Consider the following 22845-nt stretch of genomic DNA (forward strand, 5'->3'; position numbering starts at 1 on the left):
TTGCAAAAACAACTGCTTCCTATTAACTGACCATAGCCTTTAGCAAAATGATCAGGAGGTAAACAACCAGCAAATATCTTAATTTTTTTTTGTACTGTGCAATATTTCCCAAACTAAAAAGGCCTTTATTAAAGTAAATCAATGGCCATCACTGTTCTAAAGCAGGGGGTATGTACTCTATATGCATGTCTTCATACCCCTGGTTGCGGCAATCATCGATCCACTCCTTCATGATGGCATGGTATGTGTCCAGGTCTATGGAGATGTCCTTGTGCTCTGGGTCCAGCATATTGCAGAGTTCCTCTAGGCCGCTGTCCTCTGAACTGCGGCAAGTGGTGTGTCTCAAGAAGTCCACAATGTGCGATACATAAACTTTACCTGCAACAGAGGGCTCTGCGTTACTATGGTTACAGTGGACCTGGGTCTTGTCAGATGCCATCCCACCTAGAAAATCTATCAGAAAGTTTGCAAAGTAACACCTACTTGCTCTGAGTCACCATGACCGTGTGTCTGAGCATATCGAGGCAGTATATATGTATATATATATTTAAATAAAAGTCTGCTGCTCTCATCTCTTTTAAAATGCATGAAAAAAAAAACATTTTGCATTCTTCTAAATTGCCGTTGCATTCATATAAGACGAATGGCTGTAAATGAAAGCAGCTTTTGTCTCCTGTTAGCCTCTAGGTTTGAATGCGGGGAAACATCTCTGCTGCTTGGTCTGAATGAGTCAATGTTCTCAGATGCTCTTAGAGGTTACTTTAGTGTAACCAAACAAGACACAAATATTGTAATATAAGTCAGCTTCCCAACCTCCTGAGGAATAACACCTGCGGTTTTAGGTGGAAAGGAGAAGTTAATCTACAAGGTATCAAAAACCAATTGTTTTGCACAATTGCACATTCCTGGTTTTAAGGTGCAGTCACATTAGTGAAATTTCATGGGCTGAAAAGATCTTTTAAAATTTGCCGAACAAAGTTATTGTGACTGTCAGTGCTTTATTAGTATGTGTTATTCTATAAAGAAAAAAATGGCATGCCTTTGTAAAACTCAATCGAAACAACAAAAAATACTCCAAAATGATTTTACGTTTTTATTGATTTCACTTATTTTGTAAATAATCTAAAGTTGAAATTTGCTGAGAAACACCAGAAAACATTTTAAGAATAAGCTTAGCTATTATCTTTAAAAAAAAAAAAAAAAAAAAGTTTTTCCCCAAAAAACACCCCACCAAATCTCTATAATATTCTGGTCCTTTGATGTGCATGAGACCGTCTTTTCAATCCGGCACATTTTTCCACTGTCTTTTGCGATGTATAGAGCACAGCTCAAACAGAAGTCACTAACAAACCAAGCAGCTTTTTCTGCTTCATATTTGTGTGACCAACTTGAACCCAGTGCAAAATCTGCATAGGAAAATCTCTCATCCTCGAAATTCACCATCATGCAAATTCCTGTGGAAATGACTGGATTTTGCTGTGAAATTCACCTAATAATATATGTAAGTTACATAACCACACTTTTTTCATACCTATAGCACAAATGGTACAGAGTGATAACCAAGATAAGCAAGTCTTACATGTAGAGTTAGAACGTTTTTTAAAAGGAACAATATGACTGAACAACACACAACATAAAAGCGATAAGGGAGTGACATATGTACCTCTGCACTGTGTGTCACAGGCCTGAAAAATAGTGTCCAACAGGTCTTCCTCACAAATCAGACTGACCTCAGCCATGCTCTCCTTCTTGGGCTCGGAGGGAAACAGAGATCCTGTTCAAAATGCAAGAAAAACAAAAAGTAACTAGTATTAGCAAAACATTTATGTAAAAAAAAAAGATAACTAAAAAGAGGTGATTCATTACCCTCGCCCAGTGAAAGTCTCTTAACCACGAGGGCCGGGTAGGTAAGTTCACGGTCCATGTTAGAAATATCTGAGGAGAAGTTCAGGTTATACGAAAACAAGCCAGGAGCTGGGATCTTTGGGGTCTTCACCTCTGTGTCGGGCCGCTCCAGCAGGTTTTGTGTGGAGTAGCGTGGGGTAAAGTTAAAGTAATTGTCCCCAGTCTGGGCTGCTGGGGTGGAGCAGTTATGCCGAAACGGCCGACTGTACGTTGTTGCATTTCTCCTCTCCCCTAACGTGCCCAGCATGCTGGTAATAGTATAAGTGGCATTGCCAGGTGTGATGGGAGCACGAGGGGTGTTGGGGACAGACCCCGGTCCCGGGGAAGCTGTGGGGGTCAACATGCTCGCAGAGGAATTGTGGTCAGAGTCTCCGTCAGTTCGGACGGCACGCTTCTTCAGGATGGCCTCCAGGTTGACGCGCAGACCCGAGTGAGGGCTGTCGTAGCTGCTGGACTGGAATTTTGTGATCTGAAAGGGCGAGTTAACCTCTTGATCTCGCCGCTGGATGGTCTGCAGCTTGCGGCAGATGCTGTCCACTGGATTGTGCCGTTTCGGGGTCACTCCGACATCCATGTTGGAGCGAACAAAGAGGGAAAGCCTCGCTCTACAGGAGGGATATGAGTTAATTTCGTTTAAAGTCTAAGACAGAGTTGAATAGTATTAGGCAGGTCATATGATCTCAAAATGATTGAAGAAAATTAATATATATATATATATATATATATATATATATATATATATATATATATATATATATATATATATATATATATAAAAATAAAACTGTTATACACTGCTGTTCAAAAGTTTGGGATCAGTAAGATTGTTAATGAGTTTTAAAGAAGTTTCTTCTGTTTATTATGCTGCATTTATTTGACCAAAAATACAGAAAAAAACAGTAATATTGTATAATATCATTAACATTTAAAATAATGGTTTTCTGTTTTAATATACTTTAAAATATAATTTATTTCTGTGATCTAAAGCTTTTTCATCATCATTACTCCAGTCTTCAGTGTCACATGATCCTTGTGCTGCTTAATATTTGTTTGTTTTTTAAACTGTGATACTTTTTTCAGGATTATTTGATGAATAAAGTTCAAAAAGAACAGCATATATTTAAAAACAGAAATTTAAAATAAAATACATCACAAATCTTACTGATTCCAAACTTTTGAACGGCAGTGTTTGTATATATTATAAATATTTTCATTATATCGCATACGTATAATTAATATATAACGTTAGTTTAGATACAGTTGTTATGCTTTACACTATCGCATTGTGCTTGTTAATAAAATTATAGAAGACAGATAACATGCTATAAGTTACAGTATAAAAGCCCATTACATGTTTAAACGGTCACCGCATTATTTGCTTAATTATATGGATAACGTGGGAAAAAAAGTAACGTTAGAGGTGAAAACCTCACACCTTTATTTTAAAATATTCTCAAAGTCTCATCTCATATATATACACAACCAAAACTATCAAAAAAACATACAAGTAAAGAGCAAACCAACCTGATAAAATCCGACTAATGGCGAATCAAACATAAACTTAACACAAACTGACAGACGTAACGTTAAACCGTTTGCGCCACTTTCAAGATGAATAAAACGGCCACCTTTAGTTTCATGTGGTGTGTCTGTTATCTTTAGAGAATATTTATAAGGGGCAACCAAGTACTGAGACGCCAAGGTTGGGAAAAACAAACACACCTGAATTAGCTCAAAAGTTTCCGCCGCAGTCTGTTCACAAACAGGAGCGTGTGAAGCGCCAAACAGCTGATCGAAGGCCGTATTAGAACAGTGTATGATTGAAACCTGCGGCGCACTGTCCCCGTGCGTCCAATGATGGAACTGCAACTGACAGAGGGCGAACTTGGATGATTCCAGTGCTGTGGTGTAATGTTAACTAATAATACTTCGTTACAGTACTTAAGAATTTTTAAGGGGAACATTTATACTTTACTTGAGTTTTCACTGTGACTTTCACTTTTACTCCACTACATTTCCTAATTAAAATGTAAGTTATACTTTTACTCCGATGCATTTTCCCGAAGCACTGCAAGAATGCAGGTTTGACCTATTTATGTCTATGGGTTTGACGAATCAGTGGTCTGGCGCTTCCAAGTTAGACTCCTAAAAAAAACACCTTTGCTCATGTGCAAACCATAGACTGTAAAAAAACAAAAAAAAAACAAGTGCAAACAAGTGTTTCCTTATTGAATGAATCAGCTTCTTGGTTGAATGAATGATTCAGTGACGCACTCATTAACACAGTCAGAAGCTTCCTTCTTGAATGAATCAGTCGTTTGAATGAATCGGTTGAATCTCGAAAAATAACTCACTAAAAAAAAACTATTCAGGAGACAGATTAGTCTCAAATATAATTAACGCAAAAAACACGATTCACACATGCGTAGACAATTTCACATGCATAAAACTAATTCACGTACACACAAAAAAAATTAACGTGCTTGAAAAAAAATATATATATTCACAAAAAGCAATTCACATGCGCAAAATAAAATTATATATTCATAAAAATACATTTCACAAATGCAAAACACAATTCGTAGATATACAACTGTGCACAAAAACCTTTGGAATGTTTAAAATGTACGAGTGTCTGAATGTACAAATCGTCATTTACTACGAATCAACTCGGATTTGTGTGTGTGTGTTTTTGAGACTTTCCTGGCAGAGCTCTCTTCCCACGTGGGTCTATCGTACTCCTTTAGCCAATCAAATGCGAGCTTACCATTCAATCAATCATATCATAAGCCACCGAGAGTGCATTCAGAAGCTCGCAGGCAATCGGAGGAGACGTCAAGAGAGAAGCCCATAGAAGCCCTGGCGTTACATTTTAAAATACTATACAAAATAATTAATCAGAATACTTACTCCTGCTCAACTCACGCCAAAGAACTCCCCGCTCAAGCTCGCCGTCTCTGCAAGATTAACGATGGCAGTTTGCACGCACAGCTACTAGAAGATTGTCAGACAGGTTGCTGATGTCATCAAGCTTAGTTTGAGTCTGCACGTCAGAAACGGAAGTTAAATTGCTAAAAATGGGCTTCACTTGTCTCAATTGAGTTCCAATTGGGTCGCTGTGTCCATTTCTTTTACTGTCTATGGGATTATTGATGTAAAGGCTTAATTTCCGTTCTAATTAATCCATATTGCGCAAAAAGGTGCACAGAATCGTGCTCCTTGAATGCACTCTCAGTGGCTTATGATATGATTGGTTGAATGGTAAGCTCGCATCTGATTGGCTAAAGAGTACGACAGACCCACATGGGAAGAGAGCTCTGCCAGGAAAGTCTCAAAAACACACACACACAAATCCGAGTGGATTCGTAGTAAATGACGATTTGTACATTCAGACACTCGTACATTTTAAACATTCAAAGGTTTTAGTGCACAGTTGTATATCTACGAATTGTGTTTTGCATTTGTGAAATGTATTTTATGAACATATAATTTTATTTTGCGCATGTGAATTGCTTTTTGTGAATATATATATTTTTTTTTCACGCAATTGAATTTTTTTTGTGTGTACGTGAATTAGGTTTTCATGCATGTGAAATTGTGTCTACGCATGTGTGACATGTTCCAATCATTTCAAATATTAGTAGACAAATACATATGTATAAACTTGTTGCCACCTACTGGCGGTTTTAATTTCACGTTTCAACTTTTTTTTTGTTCATGTTCAAATCATTTCAAATATTAGTAGTCAACGATTTATGTTTAAAACAAAGCATTATTTATGCATTTGTAACTGCAGGTTAAATGCATCCATGTCCCCTCTGAGCTACATTAAACTGTGTAAATATATCGAAATGCCACTTCAGATGCAGATTCATTCCAGAAATGATTTCTTATGTTGGAATGAAAGAGACTAATACCGGATGAAGTGCCTCTCATGCTTACCCAAAGATACAAAAATGGAAGAAAGAGTTAAAGCTGAACACAATCTTGCGGCTCAAACTGTGTATAAACAATTTTTATAAATATATATTTGCTCCTTTTCCATTTTGCATTTACATGTACTTTTACTTTCAATACTTAAGTATGTTTATTATATATATATATATATATATATATATATATATATATATATATATATATATATATATATATATATATATATAGATATATATATAGATAGATAGATAGATAGATAGATATAGATGTGTGTGTGTGTGTGTGTGTGTGTGTGTGTATATATATATATATATATATATATATATATATATATATATATATATATATATATATGTATGTATGTATGTATGTATGTATGTATGTATATTAAAATTTTCATACTTTCATACAATAAATATCACATAAATATTCCTTTTACTGAAGTCATTTTCTGGTAAGATATCTATACTTCCAGGTACTTCATCTACCACTTTATGATTCATTGATTCCTCATATTTTCGCTCAAATTAATGAACATATTATTAAAATATATATGATATATACTACGCACATTTAAAATATGCTATATACTGTAAAGAGCAAAAATATGGAACTAAATACATTTTATGACCACGTGCATATATATATATATATATATATTGAAAAGGACATTAGCTGCACCTTATCATGTGCCTTATATTTTTATGATGTTCCATGCCAAGTATGATATCCATCCCATAATTTCTAAAGTACCCAGGTTTTTTCTCCATTCACATAATTAAGATTTTCTAATGATTGCACAAAACGTGCATTGCCGTCATAGTACACTCGCAAACATGCTTTGTTTGTTTTTAGCACATTGGCATTGACATGGTGTAACGTTAATCTGTAAGAGGTTTACAGACGGAGCACATTTCATCATGGCGAGCGTTGCATCAGCCACGGACGCACCATCATCTCAAGAGGTAAAGGCGCGCATCGCATTCATAGCGTTTCAAACATGAATATAAACACGTCTATGTTTTCAACCTTCAGGTGTTTAATAAATGCAGTCATATTTTACCCTAAAACCGCGTATGTCGGCATGTGCGCGCTCGGTGGTCGTGTGTGCGTTAAAACAGAGATTAACGAAATCTCTCTGTCGTGGCACATAGGTTTTCACTTTTTTTTGTAACTATTTTTTCTGTATTGCATTGAAATGGACAACAGCTCAGACAATATTATTGTGTTAAATTATATGTTATATAACGTATATAATATCTCCAAAGGTCATGTATGTATGCGTTCGTCAGACTGACGTTGTGTTTACGCGCATTATGATGTAGGTTATTGATACACATACGTCACTGGACTAATGAAATAAGGAGGCAAAGTCCCCTGTTAGTTTTTTTTTTTCTCTCTCCTTATTCAATTATAAAGTTCCAGTTGCATTTTATGTTTACATTCTTTCCAGGTTAAAGGCACGTGGAGTACTACTACCTTATGCTGTTCATATTTTGTATTTATATTTTTGTTAATTATTGTTTTATATATAAATATTCTTTATTAAATTGAAATCTGAGGTTTTCCACATTTTTACTGTGCTTGATATATAATAGCTACAAAAAAGGCATTTATTACTAATTGTTCTTTGGCTATTATTTTTAACCTTCACCTTCTTTTCAGACCATTAGGCAACAAATCTTCTGTAAACATTGCAAGTGTAATGAAGGTCACTTTATGGTGGTGCACCTTTAATTCAACCCAGCTGATTGGTCACTAAAAACTCACTCACTTATCATTTCATCTTCCAAGCAACTTCAAGGTCATTTCGTGACCAAACATGGGGTTCATCAGGGGTGTAAAGTACTTATTTGCTATACTTAAGATTTTTATTTTATTTTTTAAATTTTTTTAACTGACTGGAGCAGGGGTCTGTTTGCAATTGAAAATTACAATTCTGTAGACCTCCAAAGTAAAAAGGTTATATTTATAAGGCTGTCATATACTTATTATTTTTAAGTATTATTTTGGTTAATTTGCACTTTTCTTGAGTGTTATTGAAACGGTAGGCTTACACTCTTGCTCAGTTACATTTCTAAGGCAAAAATTATACTTTTTAACTCCTTCATTTAGACCTCCAAAGTACAAAGTCTATTTTTTGCAGGTCATGACTTGACTTGAGTCTGACTCATTGGAAATTCTATTTAGACAAAACTATGCTCAGTCGTCCTTGTGAGGAAACGCCTTATTGTTCACCACAGCACAGTGTTTGACCTAGAGAAATATGTTATAATTCTAGCTTTTGCTGTAGCAGAAAATGCTGAGACTTGGTTGGTGATCACTCTATAAACAGATAAACTAAATATAAAGGTCTCAGTTTCAGGATGGAGGTTGTTGTGTTTTGTAGACAGTCAGGACTTTTAACATCACAATAAATTACTTCAGCTCATCACCAAACTAATTAACATTCACTCAAATATTAATGTACTTAAATAGCCAAATTAATTTGGAAATAAGTAACATTCCTTCACATTTTAAGGTACTTAAAGTGCCAAAGTCCTTTGGAAATGTACCAAATTAAATGTGTTTGCATATTTAATTGCATATTCCAGCTTCAAATATGCTTATCCTCATAATATATGTTGTATTTTTGTTCCCTTTTAGGAACTTGAGAATAATGCTATGGCTGGCCATGACTCTAGCTTTAAGACTGTATATAGTGTTATAAACAGCACTTGCCTTTAGCGAAATGTCCAGTGGCAGTATATATATATATATATATATATATATATATATATATATATATATATATATATATATATATATATATATATATATATATATATATATATACTGTATATAGTGTTATAAACAGCACTTGCCTTTAGCGAAATGTCCAGTGGCATCATTCTGATGTTTGATAGATACACCAGACAATTAGAAACTCTCCTCCTCAGTCAAATCTTGATTCTTTCTCTGATAAATCCACTTTTCTTATGGTCTTATGGTCATCTTAGTGTCCACATACTGTTTCTAAAATTCATAGCATAATGAAAGAGCATTTTGAGTGGCTATACAGTCTTAGTTGAGTCTTAGTGTCTTGAGTAGACTCGTGGTAGACTCCTTGTTCCATCGCATATTTTGACCTCCATGGCTCCAAAATGTGACCTTGGACCCCTCTTTTTGGCAGTTACCAGAAAGGTCCTAGCTCTTCCAAGATCCCGTGCTGAAAAGAGAATCCAGTCTCTCAGATCACTGTAAGCCCTGTCAATCAAGCTTGGCTTGGCTTTGAGCATGCTCTCTGTCTCTCTCTACCTTTCTCTGACTCAGGGGGTGATTAAGCCTGAGTTCTTTTAAACACAGGCTAAATCACACCATTGCAATGAAGTAAGCATAGTATTATAGACAAATATCTGCAATCATGCCTTAGGTTGGTAGCTGCTTACAAAAATAGAGCATTTATATAGTGTATGGATGAGAGAAAGAGCTACAAATAAAACAGTATTTAATTCTGATCAACTGATTCATTGAAATGATTCAAATAAAAAAAATGATTCATTCACAAATCAGGCACTGCTATTTTAAATGTGACATTTGAAATATATGATATGGATATATGTGCATCCTTGCTCCAGTCCCTCATTCCCTGTTCATAATAGCATGGGAAAGAATGACAAGTACATTTTGCAAATGGAGAATAATTATATTTCAATGCTTTTTGCGTTCTCCATTTCTGTGTACCTTCACGAAAAATATAAAGCCCCCCCCCTCGATTTTATACTACCATCACCAGTTTTGCAAGTAAATGCAAAACGTTTGTGACAGAATGCTAATGTTTTGCAAGTGAACACAAATTTATTAAAAAAAAAAAAAAAAAGAAAAAACAACTTGGTTTAATAAAGATCCACACAATAATCCACATAAGGTGCAGAAACAACGCATCTTCCAAAGACAAGACCGGACCACTAACACAGGAAAATGTTTAACTTAAATACTCTGACAAACGAGGTTATGACACTAGTAACCATGACAACCAAAGAGGAGTGGGAAAAGAACAAAGGAGACAATGAAACTAATGAAAACAAACTAAAAGTCCAATAAACAGAAACAAACTAACATATTCGTGACAGGGCTCCATATGTTGGATTGTACTGGCATTTTTGGGTGGACCATTCCTTATTTTACATACTCTAAAATTAAATCATTTTAAGAGCACATACTAGCATTAGTTGAGTATCAGTGAATATGAAATATCATCAAACAGAAAAAAAAGCTTCAATCTGGTAATGGACATCCAACATACTTTCTAAAACCTCATACATGAAATCTCATATCAAAACGCAGAAATGTGAGCTGGTGCTAAAATAAGGCTTTTTTTTGGGTTCATCATGGCAGCGTGCAGAGCATTGTTTGTCTATTGATGAGGATAATCCCATTTAAGCTTCTTGAAGGGACTGTAGGAGGTCACACACAGCAATGACTTGATGGCCACAAAGCACCTCTCATTACAATGAAACCTCAACAAAATGATAGCCTTCTAAGAAAGCACCATGTCTGATCATTCATTATACTATGTAAAAGTACTAATTAGCATGCTAAGTAAAGAAATGAAAACACCATCATCAACAACAATAATAGCACTCCTATTGACCACCACCGTAAATCTGCCAACATGATTGCTCTCGAGACTCAACAGAGATTACAGACGGTTCTTCAATTGGATCTAGCATATTTATAGTCAGGTACTCACAAATAACCCGTAAACTGAGGTATCAGACAGCACAGTCCTCAGATTTGTGCTGCTTTACAAGTCAGCGCCTGAAAAAGAAAGCACCATAAAAAGTGTCTCAGAGCTGATATTGTTTTAATTGACAATCCATGAATTAGACAGATGGGTTGAGGTCCAGTCGGACGATACAGCATCTGCAGAAAGTTTTAGAACAATTTAGAGATGCTTAAAAATGTAATGTATTTGCATATTTACATGCTTGGTTAAAATAACCATTTCTGTATATATATAAGTATATATATATATATATATATATATATATATATATATATATATATATATATATATATATATATATATATATTGTTATAAAAAACTTCATAAATTTAAATAAATGTTCACTTTAACTGCAGCACAGGCCGATATATATATATATATATATATATATATATATATATATATATATATATGCCTGTGTGTGTATATATATGTATATATATATATATATATATATATATATATATATATATATATATATATATATATATTATATATATATATATGCCTGTGCTGCAGTATTTATATATATGTATATATATATATATATATATATTTTGTGTAGTGTGTGTGTGTGTGTGTGTTTGTGTGTGTACATATATGCCTGTGCTGCAGTTAAACAAACCTTTGCTAATAAATGCTGAGGCAGTGCGGTGCTCACCTTTCCACCATAATCTGGGATTACAAAGGGCTTTTGAAGGAACATGTAATCTGTGACAGTGTCTAATCTCAGAGTTTCAGAGTTTGAGTGCATTTCTGTCAGGGAGAGTGATCCATAGAGCTAAATGGAGTGAAAGAGAGATGGATTTCACAGGCTGACCCCATTCTGTGTGTGTAACAAGCTCTTGGCTGGTGTATTATGTCATCTGATGCTGTTTATTTTTGGCTGCGTTCTGTCTAGGCCGCAGACACAGTGATACAGTTAGCACAGACCCATAAACCAAAACCTGACCCAAATGGCCTGGTGTTTGGGACGGTCTTCACTGACCACATGCTGACCATTGAGTGGACTCTTGAGGAAGGCTGGCAGAAGCCACACATCCAGCCTTTTGGGAACCTGTCCATACATCCAGGCTGCTCTTCCCTGCATTACGCTGTACAGGTCTGTCCTAGCCATCTGGAGTTTCATCTGTGTGGTTAGACGTCATATATATAATCATTTAACTGTCACAGCTAATAATTAGCATTTTTAAAAAATGTTTAAATGTAAATACTTACTGCGTGCAGCTTTTTGAGGGTATGAAGGCGTACCGGGGGCCAGATAACAAAGTGCGTCTCTTCAGACCCTTGATAAACATGAAGCGGATGCTGAAGTCCGCCCACAGGGCCTGTCTGCCTGTAAGATTAACATCTCTCTCCTCTCTACTGCATCCACATTCAGTTTTAATCAAGTTACAGACACAAAACTGAATGTCTGTTTCTGTAGCGTTTTGATGGTGTAGAGCTGTTGGAGTGCATCAGGAAGTTGGTAAAAGTGGATCAGGATTGGGTCCCTCACTCAGACTCTGCCAGTTTGTACATCCGTCCCACCTTACTGGGCACAGAGGTTAGAGCTACACAAAACCCTCATAATCTCATTTTGACTATTTCAGCTTTTCATATCTTGCCATTCAAAAAAGCATGCATATAAATGAAGACATGTACTCTTGTAACCTATATTTTCTTAACATATGCCGGTGTGTGCAGCCCACTCTTGGTGTCAAGAAGCCCTCCAAGGCATTGCTGTTCGTCATCCTCAGTCCTGTTGGACCTTACTTCAGCACGGGAGCTAAACCAGTGTCTCTGTGGGCTGACTCCAAATACATCAGAGCCTGGAGAGGAGGGACGGGTGACTGCAAGATGGGAGGGTTAGTGAATGAGAGAGATTTCAATGTGCCTGAGTATCTACAAAAAAAAAAAAAAAACACTACAAAACACTAAATGACTGAGGAGCATTGTTGCAAGCTTATTGGCACATTCTTAGTATTGATCCAAATATGTGCAAGCTTGGTTAATACTGAAAGCCTCATAGTAGACTTTGGATTTGTGCAGCATGTTTTAAATCTGTGCAGAGCTTTTCAGCAAAGCTGCCAGTGCTGTATGTATCAACCTGTGAAGGAATGATAATGCCACTAGAACATTGGGTTTTTCAGGGCTAAGACAGATCTTTGTTTGTGAATGTGAAACCTAATTTTTTTAGGAACTATGGCGCATCTATCTATGCTCAGTATGAGGCAGTGGATTACGGCTGTCAGCAGGTTCTGTGGCTGTATGGGGACGACCAACAGATCACAGAGGTCGGCACCATGAACCTTTTCCTCTACTGGATCAATGAAAAAGAAGGTGATGGCTGTTTACATTTGTAAAACATTACTTTTTCACTCTCTGTTTTGATAGACAAAGTATTTTGGTTATGTATATTTACTTTAACAGAAAATACAGAGTATGTGGAAGTCAAAGTATATGGAGGTCAAAGTAAATTTGCTGGACCTTTAAAAGGCCACAATTAATGATTTAGAGTCTCATGGAAGTTTATTTCTGCCAAAGAATAATAAAAAAAAGGTAATTGTGACATTTCTTATCTCATAGTTCTGTGAATTGTAAGATATCAACTCAGAACTGAGTTATAATTCATGTTAAAACTTTTTTAAAAAGTCTGAATTTTTTTCTCAGAAGTCAGAAATGCAAGTTTCTATCTTGCAATTACAAATTTATATTGCAATTCTGAGTTTATATCTCCCAATTTCAAGTTTATTACTCACAATTAATTAATTAATTGCAAGAAAAAAGTCACAATTGTAAGATATAAAGTCACAGTTACCTTTTTATTATTATTATTATTATTATTTTTATTCCATGGTGGAGATAAGCTCCTATATTAAAGACCTCTAGTGGTCTAAAAGAAAATGACAGTTCACAGCAACTTTCTAATTTCTTCATTATAGACATAATATAAACAAAAAATTCAGATGAAAAACCTATGTTTTTTTCTTTCCAGAGGAGGAGCTTGCAACACCACCTCTAGATGGCATTATTCTGCCGGGCGTTACACGGCAAAGCATCTTAGAACTAACTCGCAAATGGGTAAAACCAATCAAAACCTCACTGTCAGGAAAAAAAAAAATGGAAAAATTTATCTTTAGGGGTACAACAGCTTGTCAATTTGCTCCAAACCTGTATGACTCTCTTTCTTTTGTGGAACGCAATAGAAGATATTTTGAAGAATGTTCATAACATCTTCAGGTCCCATTAACTTCCATTGTATTTCGTGTCCATGCAATTCAAGTCAAATTGGAACTGACACTGTTTAGATACCAACTTTCTTTTTTTGTGTTCCACTGAAGAAAGAGGTTCATACAGGTTTAGAGTGACCTTAGTAAATTATTACAGAATTTTCATTTTTGGGTGGACTGTCCCTTTAAGATACTACTTTGAACCTTAGGGGTAAATAAGGTAGAATATTGTCCCTTTTAAGGGCACTGCCCCAGTGATTTTTTTTTTTTTTGTGTGAATGTTTGGTTCAAAGCTTAATTTTATCTAACAGGGTGAGTTCAAAGTATCCGAGCGCTATTTGACCATGGCAGACCTGCGGCAGGCTCTGGAGGAAAACCGAGTGAAGGAGATGTTCGGTTCTGGAACTGCATGTGTTGTTAGTCCAGTTGGCAGGATCTTGTATCAGGGAGAGGTGAGTTTAGTTTATTTGGGATGGTTAGAGCACCACACACTGATTCAGTATCAGAACATACTGGAGAATCAACAGATATCTACCTATCCATCTTGGCCAATTTTTGCAGCCTAACAAATTTTCAACATGTTTTCTTAAACTAATTTCCTGCCATATAGAATCTGCATATTCCATGTGAAGGAAGCTTTCCTCCACTTGCCTCCAGACTGCTAAAGGAGCTCACAGATATTCAGGTAAGACATTATACACACTTACAACACACTGCATGAAATATTTTATAGCCACTGTTTTCATGACGCTGTTAAAACTATTTAAGCAAAACTCTTTTCTGATCATATCTTGTGCTGGTTGTTAATGCTTTCTTTAACTTAGCTTATAGTGGTGTCATTGAATGTGCATTTAAATGCACTTAGAAAAATGTAACTGGTAAATTAGAAATAAAGCAAAATAAACAGGGTGTCATTCAGTGTTTCACTAAATGGCAAACAAATACATTCAAATTATGTTCGTTTTGAAATTGTGTCTGAAGTAGGTTTCAGGAATTTATATATTTCACTGTCATGGGGAAGTTTGTTTAGGTTTTTTCCTGTAGTTTGCAGTTTATTCATTCATTTGTTCTGCTTAATCTACCTTTTAATATTTAATTAATATAATTTTATTGAATAAAATATATAACATTTCATTAAATAATTATTTGCATATTTATTTGATTTGCAGTCATGGTGGAACACTTTAAGTGAGAATAGAGAGATATTTTTTAATCTATGTGGTGAAGGGAACAAAAATGGGGCCTAAAAATTGGGTTGTTGCGTCCTCATCTGGTGAAATGGAAGAATTAAGATATTTTTGGTCTTTTAATTTTTATTATTTGTTGCAGAGGGATTACAATAAAAGATTATAATCTGGTAACTTCTCAACAAGAACAAAAATCACTTAACCTCCACCTTTTCATCCCAACACACATTGAACAAATAGAACAATTAGAACAAAATCATATTGTGTCATTTCGTTTTTCATCTTTTTGCTCTTTTGCAGTATGGACGGACCCCCAGTGACTGGTCCTGCATCGTATAAAGGGACCTCACTGATGTTAAAGTACACAAACTCTTCCAAGACATTTAAAACATGCACATCAAAAAAAAAAAAAAAAAAAAAGCTTTATTTGTGGGTACATGGAATAATTACTTGCCACGTTCATGTATGTTTTGTTTTGTACAAAGTTTACCAGCTAACTAAAACCTAGTCTAGCAATAATATGTTGCTCTTTAGCTTATTAAACCACTCTGATGCCTCCTTATAGTCACATTTATTCTAATCATCAGTAACCAGCAAATCACACTTGGTGGCCAACTGCTTTGTTATAACTAGCTGTTATATGAGGTATATGAGATATTTCCACACTGTATAGTGAGATTCAACATTCAGTGGAACTATAAATGTACTTCACTATTGATGCTGTTAGTAATATGCAATAAAGGTATTATTACACAAGCTCTTTAAACTTATGAAAGACATTTATAGATATTTAAGGTAGTATGTTATTGTGGTAGAAATTTATTTTTTAAAAACTTTTGTATTTTTATTGTTATAACATGTTTAACATCTAAAAAAAATGTTAATGTTGTAATGTTTAATTTTAGCTGATAATAGTAGTTAGTAACGGATGATTTTTTTAAAATGCTTTTATTCCAAGCGCACAAACTCTGAGGTATATTTGATGGAGATCCTTTTTGCACCCAAAGGGAACCTTAAAATCCAACGTATGTTTGTTTAAAGATGTTTGTATGATTGAACTGATCCGTCATTTATTTTAGACATTTGTTGCTAGGAATAAGATTTTAACAGTTACAAAAGCACAAATAAATTCAATAATATAAATTTAGAAATGTGTTATACTGTAGGTATTGTTAATTGCCAAAGTATTTTAATGGTGTACTGAGTATTTTATGATGTGATATCAGAAAGAAAGAAATTTAATAAAAGCAATCATGTATCATGCTTGCTTTCTTCATTCATTCATTCATTCATTCATTCATTCATTCATTCATTCATTCATTCCTCTGCTTAATATACCTGATTATATTTCAGTCATGCATAATATTAAACATTTTTATAAAAAGTTTTTATTTGCTGTCATTGGGTGGAACACTTGAAAATTCTGTCCTTGTTTACTCAGTATCCTCAAGTTGATGCAGTTGCAAACAGTTGCTGGTTCCCTCTAAATTTCATATGGAAGAAAATACTGGGGACCAGAAACTGTTTGGTAAACCACATTTCTCAAAATATCTTGTTTTATCTTCGCCAGAAGAAAGAAATTCATACAGGCTTGGAACAACATGAGGAAATTGAGTAAATGATGACAGAATTTTTATTTTGGGGTGAAGTTTGCTCATATTCTACTGGTTTGTTTTGAACTCATAAACTTTTTTCTTTCCCTTAAGCAAGTGTATTTGTGTGTACAGTATGTATGCTGAAGGGATAGAGCACACATAGATGAGGGAGAGGAGTGCTGGGACTGTGTATTGTGATGATATATGAGAGGGTTTGAGCTCCATTCGCACTTTACAGACATTCATCATCATAACATGCCCTACTTACTTTAGACATCATTAATTCATTCATGCCTCTCTTCCAAACACATATTATACACACAACATGAAATAGTCCACCAATTAAAATAATACACCTTCTCTCACTTTAATTAAAAAAGGTTTTCTAAAGACTGTCCGTTTGTTTTTTCTTCCTAGCTCTCCTCCTTTAGACACTATTAGTATCGAACCACTGCTATAGTATCAGAAAGAAGGCATTGTACTTTTTCCTCTTTGTTTTTGTACTCTTTTTGTAATATAATCAAGCTTTTGTTGCGTTCTTAATAATTTATTACAGTTTACATATAATGAGAAGAAATAAGAAAGCTGCAGTACTACATTTTTACACAAGATGGCGAAATATAACAAATGATGTAAAGAGCTAACGATGAGTGTAAATGGATTTGAATCACTGCAGGTTTGAATCACTACAATACTTTTTTTTTCTGCACTGGAAGCACACACATATACATACATAGGCTTATATATAATTCTGAAAAAAAAAGTCCAGCATGCACTGTCAACGTAAAAACAAAATAAGTATAAAGCATTTAATTTTTGTTTTAAAGTTAAGTTTTAAATTATAACAGCAGTAATTAAGAAATTAAGACCAATTCTTGTTTGCCAATAAACTTGACTCATATTTATAGCCCCCACTAACCCCCAGCATGCCTTAATAAGGCTCAGGTTAATGGTTACATGAAAAAATGTGAAACTCACTGAATGTCAGCCCCAACCAGAGCTGGGGCAAGTGACCTAAATCACTCCTGAACTGTGAAATAATGCTCTTGCCTTGAGAAAAGGGGAGAGAAATCAAAATGGACCTGAGGGAGACTGGATCCAGAGCGTGCTGGGATCAGATCACTTTTTTAAGCAGAAGCATATTGATTTATATGGAGCTGTAATTGCTTCAATATGTTCTGGATGACTCCCCCGTAATTGAGGCCTGGCAAAGACGCACTCCTGGAAATGCCCAGTGCCAGGCAGCGGGTAGAGAGGCACCCCACCCAATCCCCTGTGCCAGCAAGAGGGGAGAACATCCCCAACACTGCCTTATCTTCATTTACAGCAGAGGCTTCCCTGTTCGCAGGTTCACTGAGCATCTACTTATCTGATAATGGGCAAGAATTTGGCAATGCTGAAAGCTGAAACTTGTAGTGCATTTTTATACTTTCACTGCACCTTACAATCTGGCATGGGTTTTTCATAATGGCTTGTACCTTCTTGTTGCCTTAATTAGCATGAAAATTAGAAGATACTGTACAGCAATAGTTCTTACTGGACATTAAGTGGTGTTTCTATCTTACAAAATTAAACAAAAATGTAGTTACGGTTAAATGAAATGCATTGGAATATTAATTATATTAATATTAATAATATTAAATAAAATATTTAAATAGGTTTCAATATCAGAATATATTAAATAAAATATTAAATAAAATAATACTTTATTTTATTTTATTTTATTTTATTTTATTTTATTTTATTTTATTTTATTTTAAAACAGTTTTTCCTGTTGGAACATTTTTTTTATTTGCAGTTAGTATCAGGGGAGTTTTTCCTCATTTTCTTTTTCATACACATCAACGTGAAGCTGGGTGTGGAAAATACATGTCAAATGTACAAAAGCTTTGGGACCAACCATCACTTTGTTCCTGATGTATAAAATAATGGTGATGGATTTCCCATAAACCTTTGATTTCACCACTTTCACCCAACATGAATGTCAATCAGAGGAGGATGTTTAAACAGACGTAAAACTTGATACTGCATAGCAACACTCAATGGCAAAACATAACATTTCACTGATGTCAGTTTGATAACACATCTTGACAGGGTGAACAAACACATGTGCTTTCACATACAGCACATAGACTCTCTTTCTGTCTGTCTCACCCACTTAGAGGCGTACAGTATCCAGTTTATGAAATTCCAGCAGGAAGCATTGTGTCCAGGCATTATTAATGGTAGCTGACAGAATGATTGCAGTCCTTGTCTTGCATGCTAAATGAAGGACCACGTTTCCACAAATGTCAATGCACTATGGAAGTGGATTGTATTGGGTTACTTAATCAGAAAGGTCTTTTGTGTTGTGTGTGTGTGTGTGTGTGTGTGTGTGTGTGTGTGTGTGTGTGTGTAGATGCCTGGAAAGACATTTCATAGATATTACAGGAAGAATCCATTTAATTAGCAATTTGTGGATTCTAAATCAATTTTTTTTAAACAATTGTATTATGTCCATATGTACTTTTAAAAAAGTTAATCTGTAGCAACTGCGACTGAGAGAAATTCACCTGTGACATTTCAGGCATTATGTGATGACATTTCGCAACATCTATGTTTATAACAAAATATATGATTATAATGATTTATATATTAATCATATAAATCACTTGTTCAACATGGTTTTCTTTCCTGTGTTAATGTATTTCCTGTTTAAACAGGAAGTTAGGCTGTGGCATTTCAAAGGGCTACAAAATTTACATCACAGCCATTAACCATGATTTGCTTCTTGCTGTAGGTTGCTGGAATTGGGGGAGGGACATTCTTATTTTAGAAAACATTTCATTGGATAAAATCTGTGGAGTACAAGATGAGTCATTAACATCATTCATTCTGTTTTTCTTGAAGAAAAAAAATGAAAATGTTACATTTAAAAAAAGTGAATTTTGTAAACAATTAAAAGTAGGATCTTGATATGATGCAAGACAATCTTGAGCCTGCTTCTGCTTGAACTTATGATTCTTAAGTGTTGCAAGCACCCACTACACCATGGTACCAACATGAAGCAACATATTTTTGTGTCTAAACCATCCAAATAGTTCAAGGCCAACATGAAATCCTCTTTCAGATCATTTGATATTGTCCCTGAATGAAGCAAGGACCACCGTCCCATTGTCAGCAGGCTTGGCAGGCCGAGCCAGACAGATAACACTGTCAGACACTGTCCCTCTACAGTCTGGAGAGCCTTTTTTCCTGGTCAGTGGGTTGGCACAGACAAGCAGGCAGACGGCTCCAAAGAAGAGCAAGTTGGCAGAGGTACAACGAATCTAAGTGCTGCCCAATGCAGAGCAAGGAGAGAGAGAAGGTCAGCCCACTGCATCAGACTCTCTCAGACATGCAGTGAGGCATCAGCACATAACCCACTGTATTACTTTACATCTAGCCATCTCACAACACTGGGGGGTGGGGGTTTCATTCATTCATTCTGTAAACACCATCTTGTGGTTTGAACTCAGCTTACTGTTACTCTCCATTCACAGCTGTTGTGGAGAAGAACCACAGTCAAAGTGTTTATCCTTAAGTGCACACATCAGTAGTGATATCGTGACCTCTCATATGATACATGGCTGTGTATGGGAAGCCAAACTCACCGAAAGTAGGGTGAAACGGCGCGGTAATAAAGTGTTTGCGCAGCGCTGACCGGTCACTGGCGCGGCTCAATGGACCGCGACCGATTCGAAAGGACAGAGAGGACATGTTTACCAGCACCATGACACATGAAACACATGAAAATTAACCATGACTTTATTACACTAACCTTTTAACCATATATTTGTAGTTAAACAGTGGGTTAAAAAATGACAATCAATCCATGGTTATTGCACTTTTACTATAGTAAAACCATTGTTAATGTAAGAGAAAATTAATGCCCTGACAGAAAAGTATAAGCATACATACAACTCACTTTTTTTCCCCAAGTATAATCATATGCTACAGTTAAACAAATATCCTTAAATGTAAAATTTACTTAAAATATGCCTTGAACAAAACCATAAAATATTTTAATCCTAAAAGAATAATGGAAGTTTCTGCTGTGAATGTGACTAAATATATACGTGGTTCAAAGTAGCTAACACTACTGTTTACATGTAGTAATATGAAAGATAATAAGCAAAAAAAATTAATAACTTAATACTGATCTTCATTATATTATGTGCAGGAAAAAACACAAACTTCTGAGGAGAGTAATGTTCGCATACTAGATTAAATCACTCTCTGTTTAATATAGGAAAACATGAAACAGGTCAATGTGTTATTTGTAATCAGGCAGAAACAACAGAGCATGTTTTAATAAAATGTAAAGAAATATGAAAAATAAAGGTTAAAACTCATTAAGAAAGTAGGAAACATGGGTGTTGAATCATTTAATTTGTCAAGCCTTTTGAAAAAGCATGCAGAACAAGGTAAAATATATGGTGCTATTGTTAAACACATTAAAGAAATAGGATTAATCAGGAGAATTTATATATTAGTGCTTCACACTCCAGTCCAGTTGGTGGCGGTAAATGCCCCAAAAGTTGGTTTGCCATCCGGCATAAAACTTTATTAGAAGAAAAGTAATTTTCACGCTAGGCTATTGTAACTGATCAGCGCCGCACTGGTGAGATTAGTTCGTGCCATGCTGTCAGTTCGGTGGCACTGGTAAACATGTCCTCTCTGTGCTGTCGAGTCGGTCGCGCAGCTCGGTCCATTGCGCTAACACTTTCATCCTACTTTCGGTGTGTTTGGCTTCCCATAGCTGTGCATATAAAGTAGGCCTACATTACTAAAAAATAAGATCTCTCAAACTAAAAAATATTCAGTGACTGAGTCCATCTGAAATTTAGTTTTTCTTAAACTCTCATTTATTTTTTGGTTGATGTTGGGCTGGCCAGTAACGTTCGTCTTGGACTTAATTAGACATACTTGATACTGACACCTGGTGGCGTGAATGTAGCAGTCACTGAAGAAATTAATGCAAAATCAGCCACAATCTGTTTATTTTGTGACAGAAATTGGCTAATAACATGGGATTACAGAGATAACATAAGGCTTACAGTTAAGACTAGAGTATTACATGTAAAAAAAAAATTAATGTTTGAAGTACAGTACACTACAAGTGCACATTCAATACAAGTAAGTGAACCTGTTTTTCACAAGGGATTTGAAACCACAACCTTGAAGTTTGCTAACACTACACTGTTCCAGTTAAGCTACATGAACACCATGGTATAAAATGTCACTAAAGTCAGCTTAACTGAGAAGTCCTTCAAGAAACTCACCTTTCATTTGGCTTTGCAGAAGAGTTCTGCAATGTTCTTTCATTGTGTACATACTAATTAGATTCATTGTCCACTGTTGCTCAGCAAATATATATAGGCTATATATATATATATATATATATATTTTTTTTTTTTTTCTTTTTTTTTACTGCAAACAAGGTTGACTCAGCATTATAACTTTATATATAACCTTATTAGTAAAATGGTATTACATAATGATTAATTAAACCCACTTTCTTATTTAATACATTATATTTTGTTATCTGAACAATATCTTTTTACAGTGAAAAGTGCTGCAGTGGTCAGATTAACTCTCCATGTGCCATTGCATATTGTAGCAATGGTTTTCCAACAACGCCGCTAACCATTTAACAAATCCTCATCCTGCTGGCTGACCCATTGCCGGCACCATCAGTGAACATTGTTCTTTGATGAAAACATGAGAAAAACATCTCAGCAATGTCTATGCCAGTCTAACTCCTTTGCCCAGTGAACACTGACCACACACAGCAGGAGGCTGTTGGGAGGTTTCAAAAAGCTTCCAGATGCAGTAATAGTGGCCATGTCCCTCCACATTGACTACTGTGTCCCCTCTAACCACTTTTATGTGAGTGTGTGAGAGACTGTACTATGTAAGCACTCCTATTGGCTCATTGTGCGAACTACAAGATGGTATTAGTGGAGGGAAATCTTCTCCCAAGTCTCAGTGAATGCACTGTCTGTTCATCGAAGCAATGAGAGAGCTCATTCCTCTGAGGTCAGCCAGACCGTACTTTGACAAAACTTACCCAAGAAGCCAGGCTGAGCATCAATCATCTAGACAGGAATTATATCAAATAAATACTCGAAAACCCCTTTTCCATGGATTATGTTATTGCAGTGTTTTACACATGTATGCCCTGATGAGTGTGGATAATGTGGTTCAGTTTCTAAATCAAA

General features: G+C 35.4%; 2 protein-coding genes across 7 annotated transcripts in view; one reads left to right on the forward strand and one right to left on the reverse strand.

Moving 5' to 3' along the window:
• The window catches only part of LOC109077426 (inositol 1,4,5-triphosphate receptor associated 2-like), a 31477-nt gene extending 22639 nt beyond the window's left edge, over window positions 1-8838 (reverse strand). For 3 of the 5 annotated variants that reach the window (XM_042740755.1, XM_042740747.1, XM_042740722.1), the window contains exons 1-4: window positions 3628-3784; window positions 1867-2510; window positions 1664-1774; window positions 198-378 (exon numbers count right to left, since the gene is read on the reverse strand). In XM_042740755.1, coding sequence (XP_042596689.1) covers window positions 198-378; window positions 1664-1774; window positions 1867-2479 — 905 coding nt within the window. In that variant the 5' untranslated portion in view covers window positions 2480-2510; window positions 3628-3784. The other 2 variants (XM_042740741.1, XM_042740732.1) reach the window with 2 other exon arrangements.
• LOC109077450 (branched-chain-amino-acid aminotransferase, cytosolic-like) lies at window positions 6674-15406 on the forward strand. Of its 2 annotated transcripts, XM_042740786.1 has the most exons (11): window positions 6674-6806; window positions 8488-8530; window positions 11509-11711; window positions 11837-11947; window positions 12036-12155; window positions 12296-12456; window positions 12789-12931; window positions 13587-13672; window positions 14133-14273; window positions 14432-14506; window positions 15309-15406. In XM_042740786.1, the coding sequence occupies exons 1-11, from the start codon at window positions 6762-6764 to the stop codon at window positions 15345-15347; spliced, it is 1167 nt and encodes a 388-aa protein (XP_042596720.1). In that variant the 5' UTR covers window positions 6674-6761; the 3' UTR covers window positions 15348-15406. The 2 variants fall into 2 exon arrangements, with proteins under 2 accessions (XP_042596720.1, XP_042596729.1); XM_042740795.1 differs by lacking the exons at window positions 6674-6806; window positions 8488-8530 and adding an exon at window positions 9012-9080 and having other exon boundaries at window positions 11511-11711.
• The last annotated feature ends 7439 nt before the right edge of the window (window positions 15407-22845 follow it).

Source organism: Cyprinus carpio, chromosome A4 (genome assembly GCF_018340385.1).
Source record: "Cyprinus carpio isolate SPL01 chromosome A4, ASM1834038v1, whole genome shotgun sequence".
In the NCBI taxonomy this organism is placed as follows: domain Eukaryota; kingdom Metazoa; phylum Chordata; class Actinopteri; order Cypriniformes; family Cyprinidae; genus Cyprinus; species Cyprinus carpio.

Coding starts and splice junctions, on each gene's coding strand:
- LOC109077450 (XM_042740786.1), top strand. CDS start 6,762: ATGGCGAGCGTTGCATCAGCCACGGACGCACCATCATCTCAAGAG. Junction 6,807..8,487: donor ACGCACCATCATCTCAAGAG/GTAAAGGCGCGC, acceptor GTTCCCTTTTAG/GAACTTGAGAATAATGCTAT. Junction 14,507..15,308: donor AGGAGCTCACAGATATTCAG/GTAAGACATTAT, acceptor GCTCTTTTGCAG/TATGGACGGACCCCCAGTGA.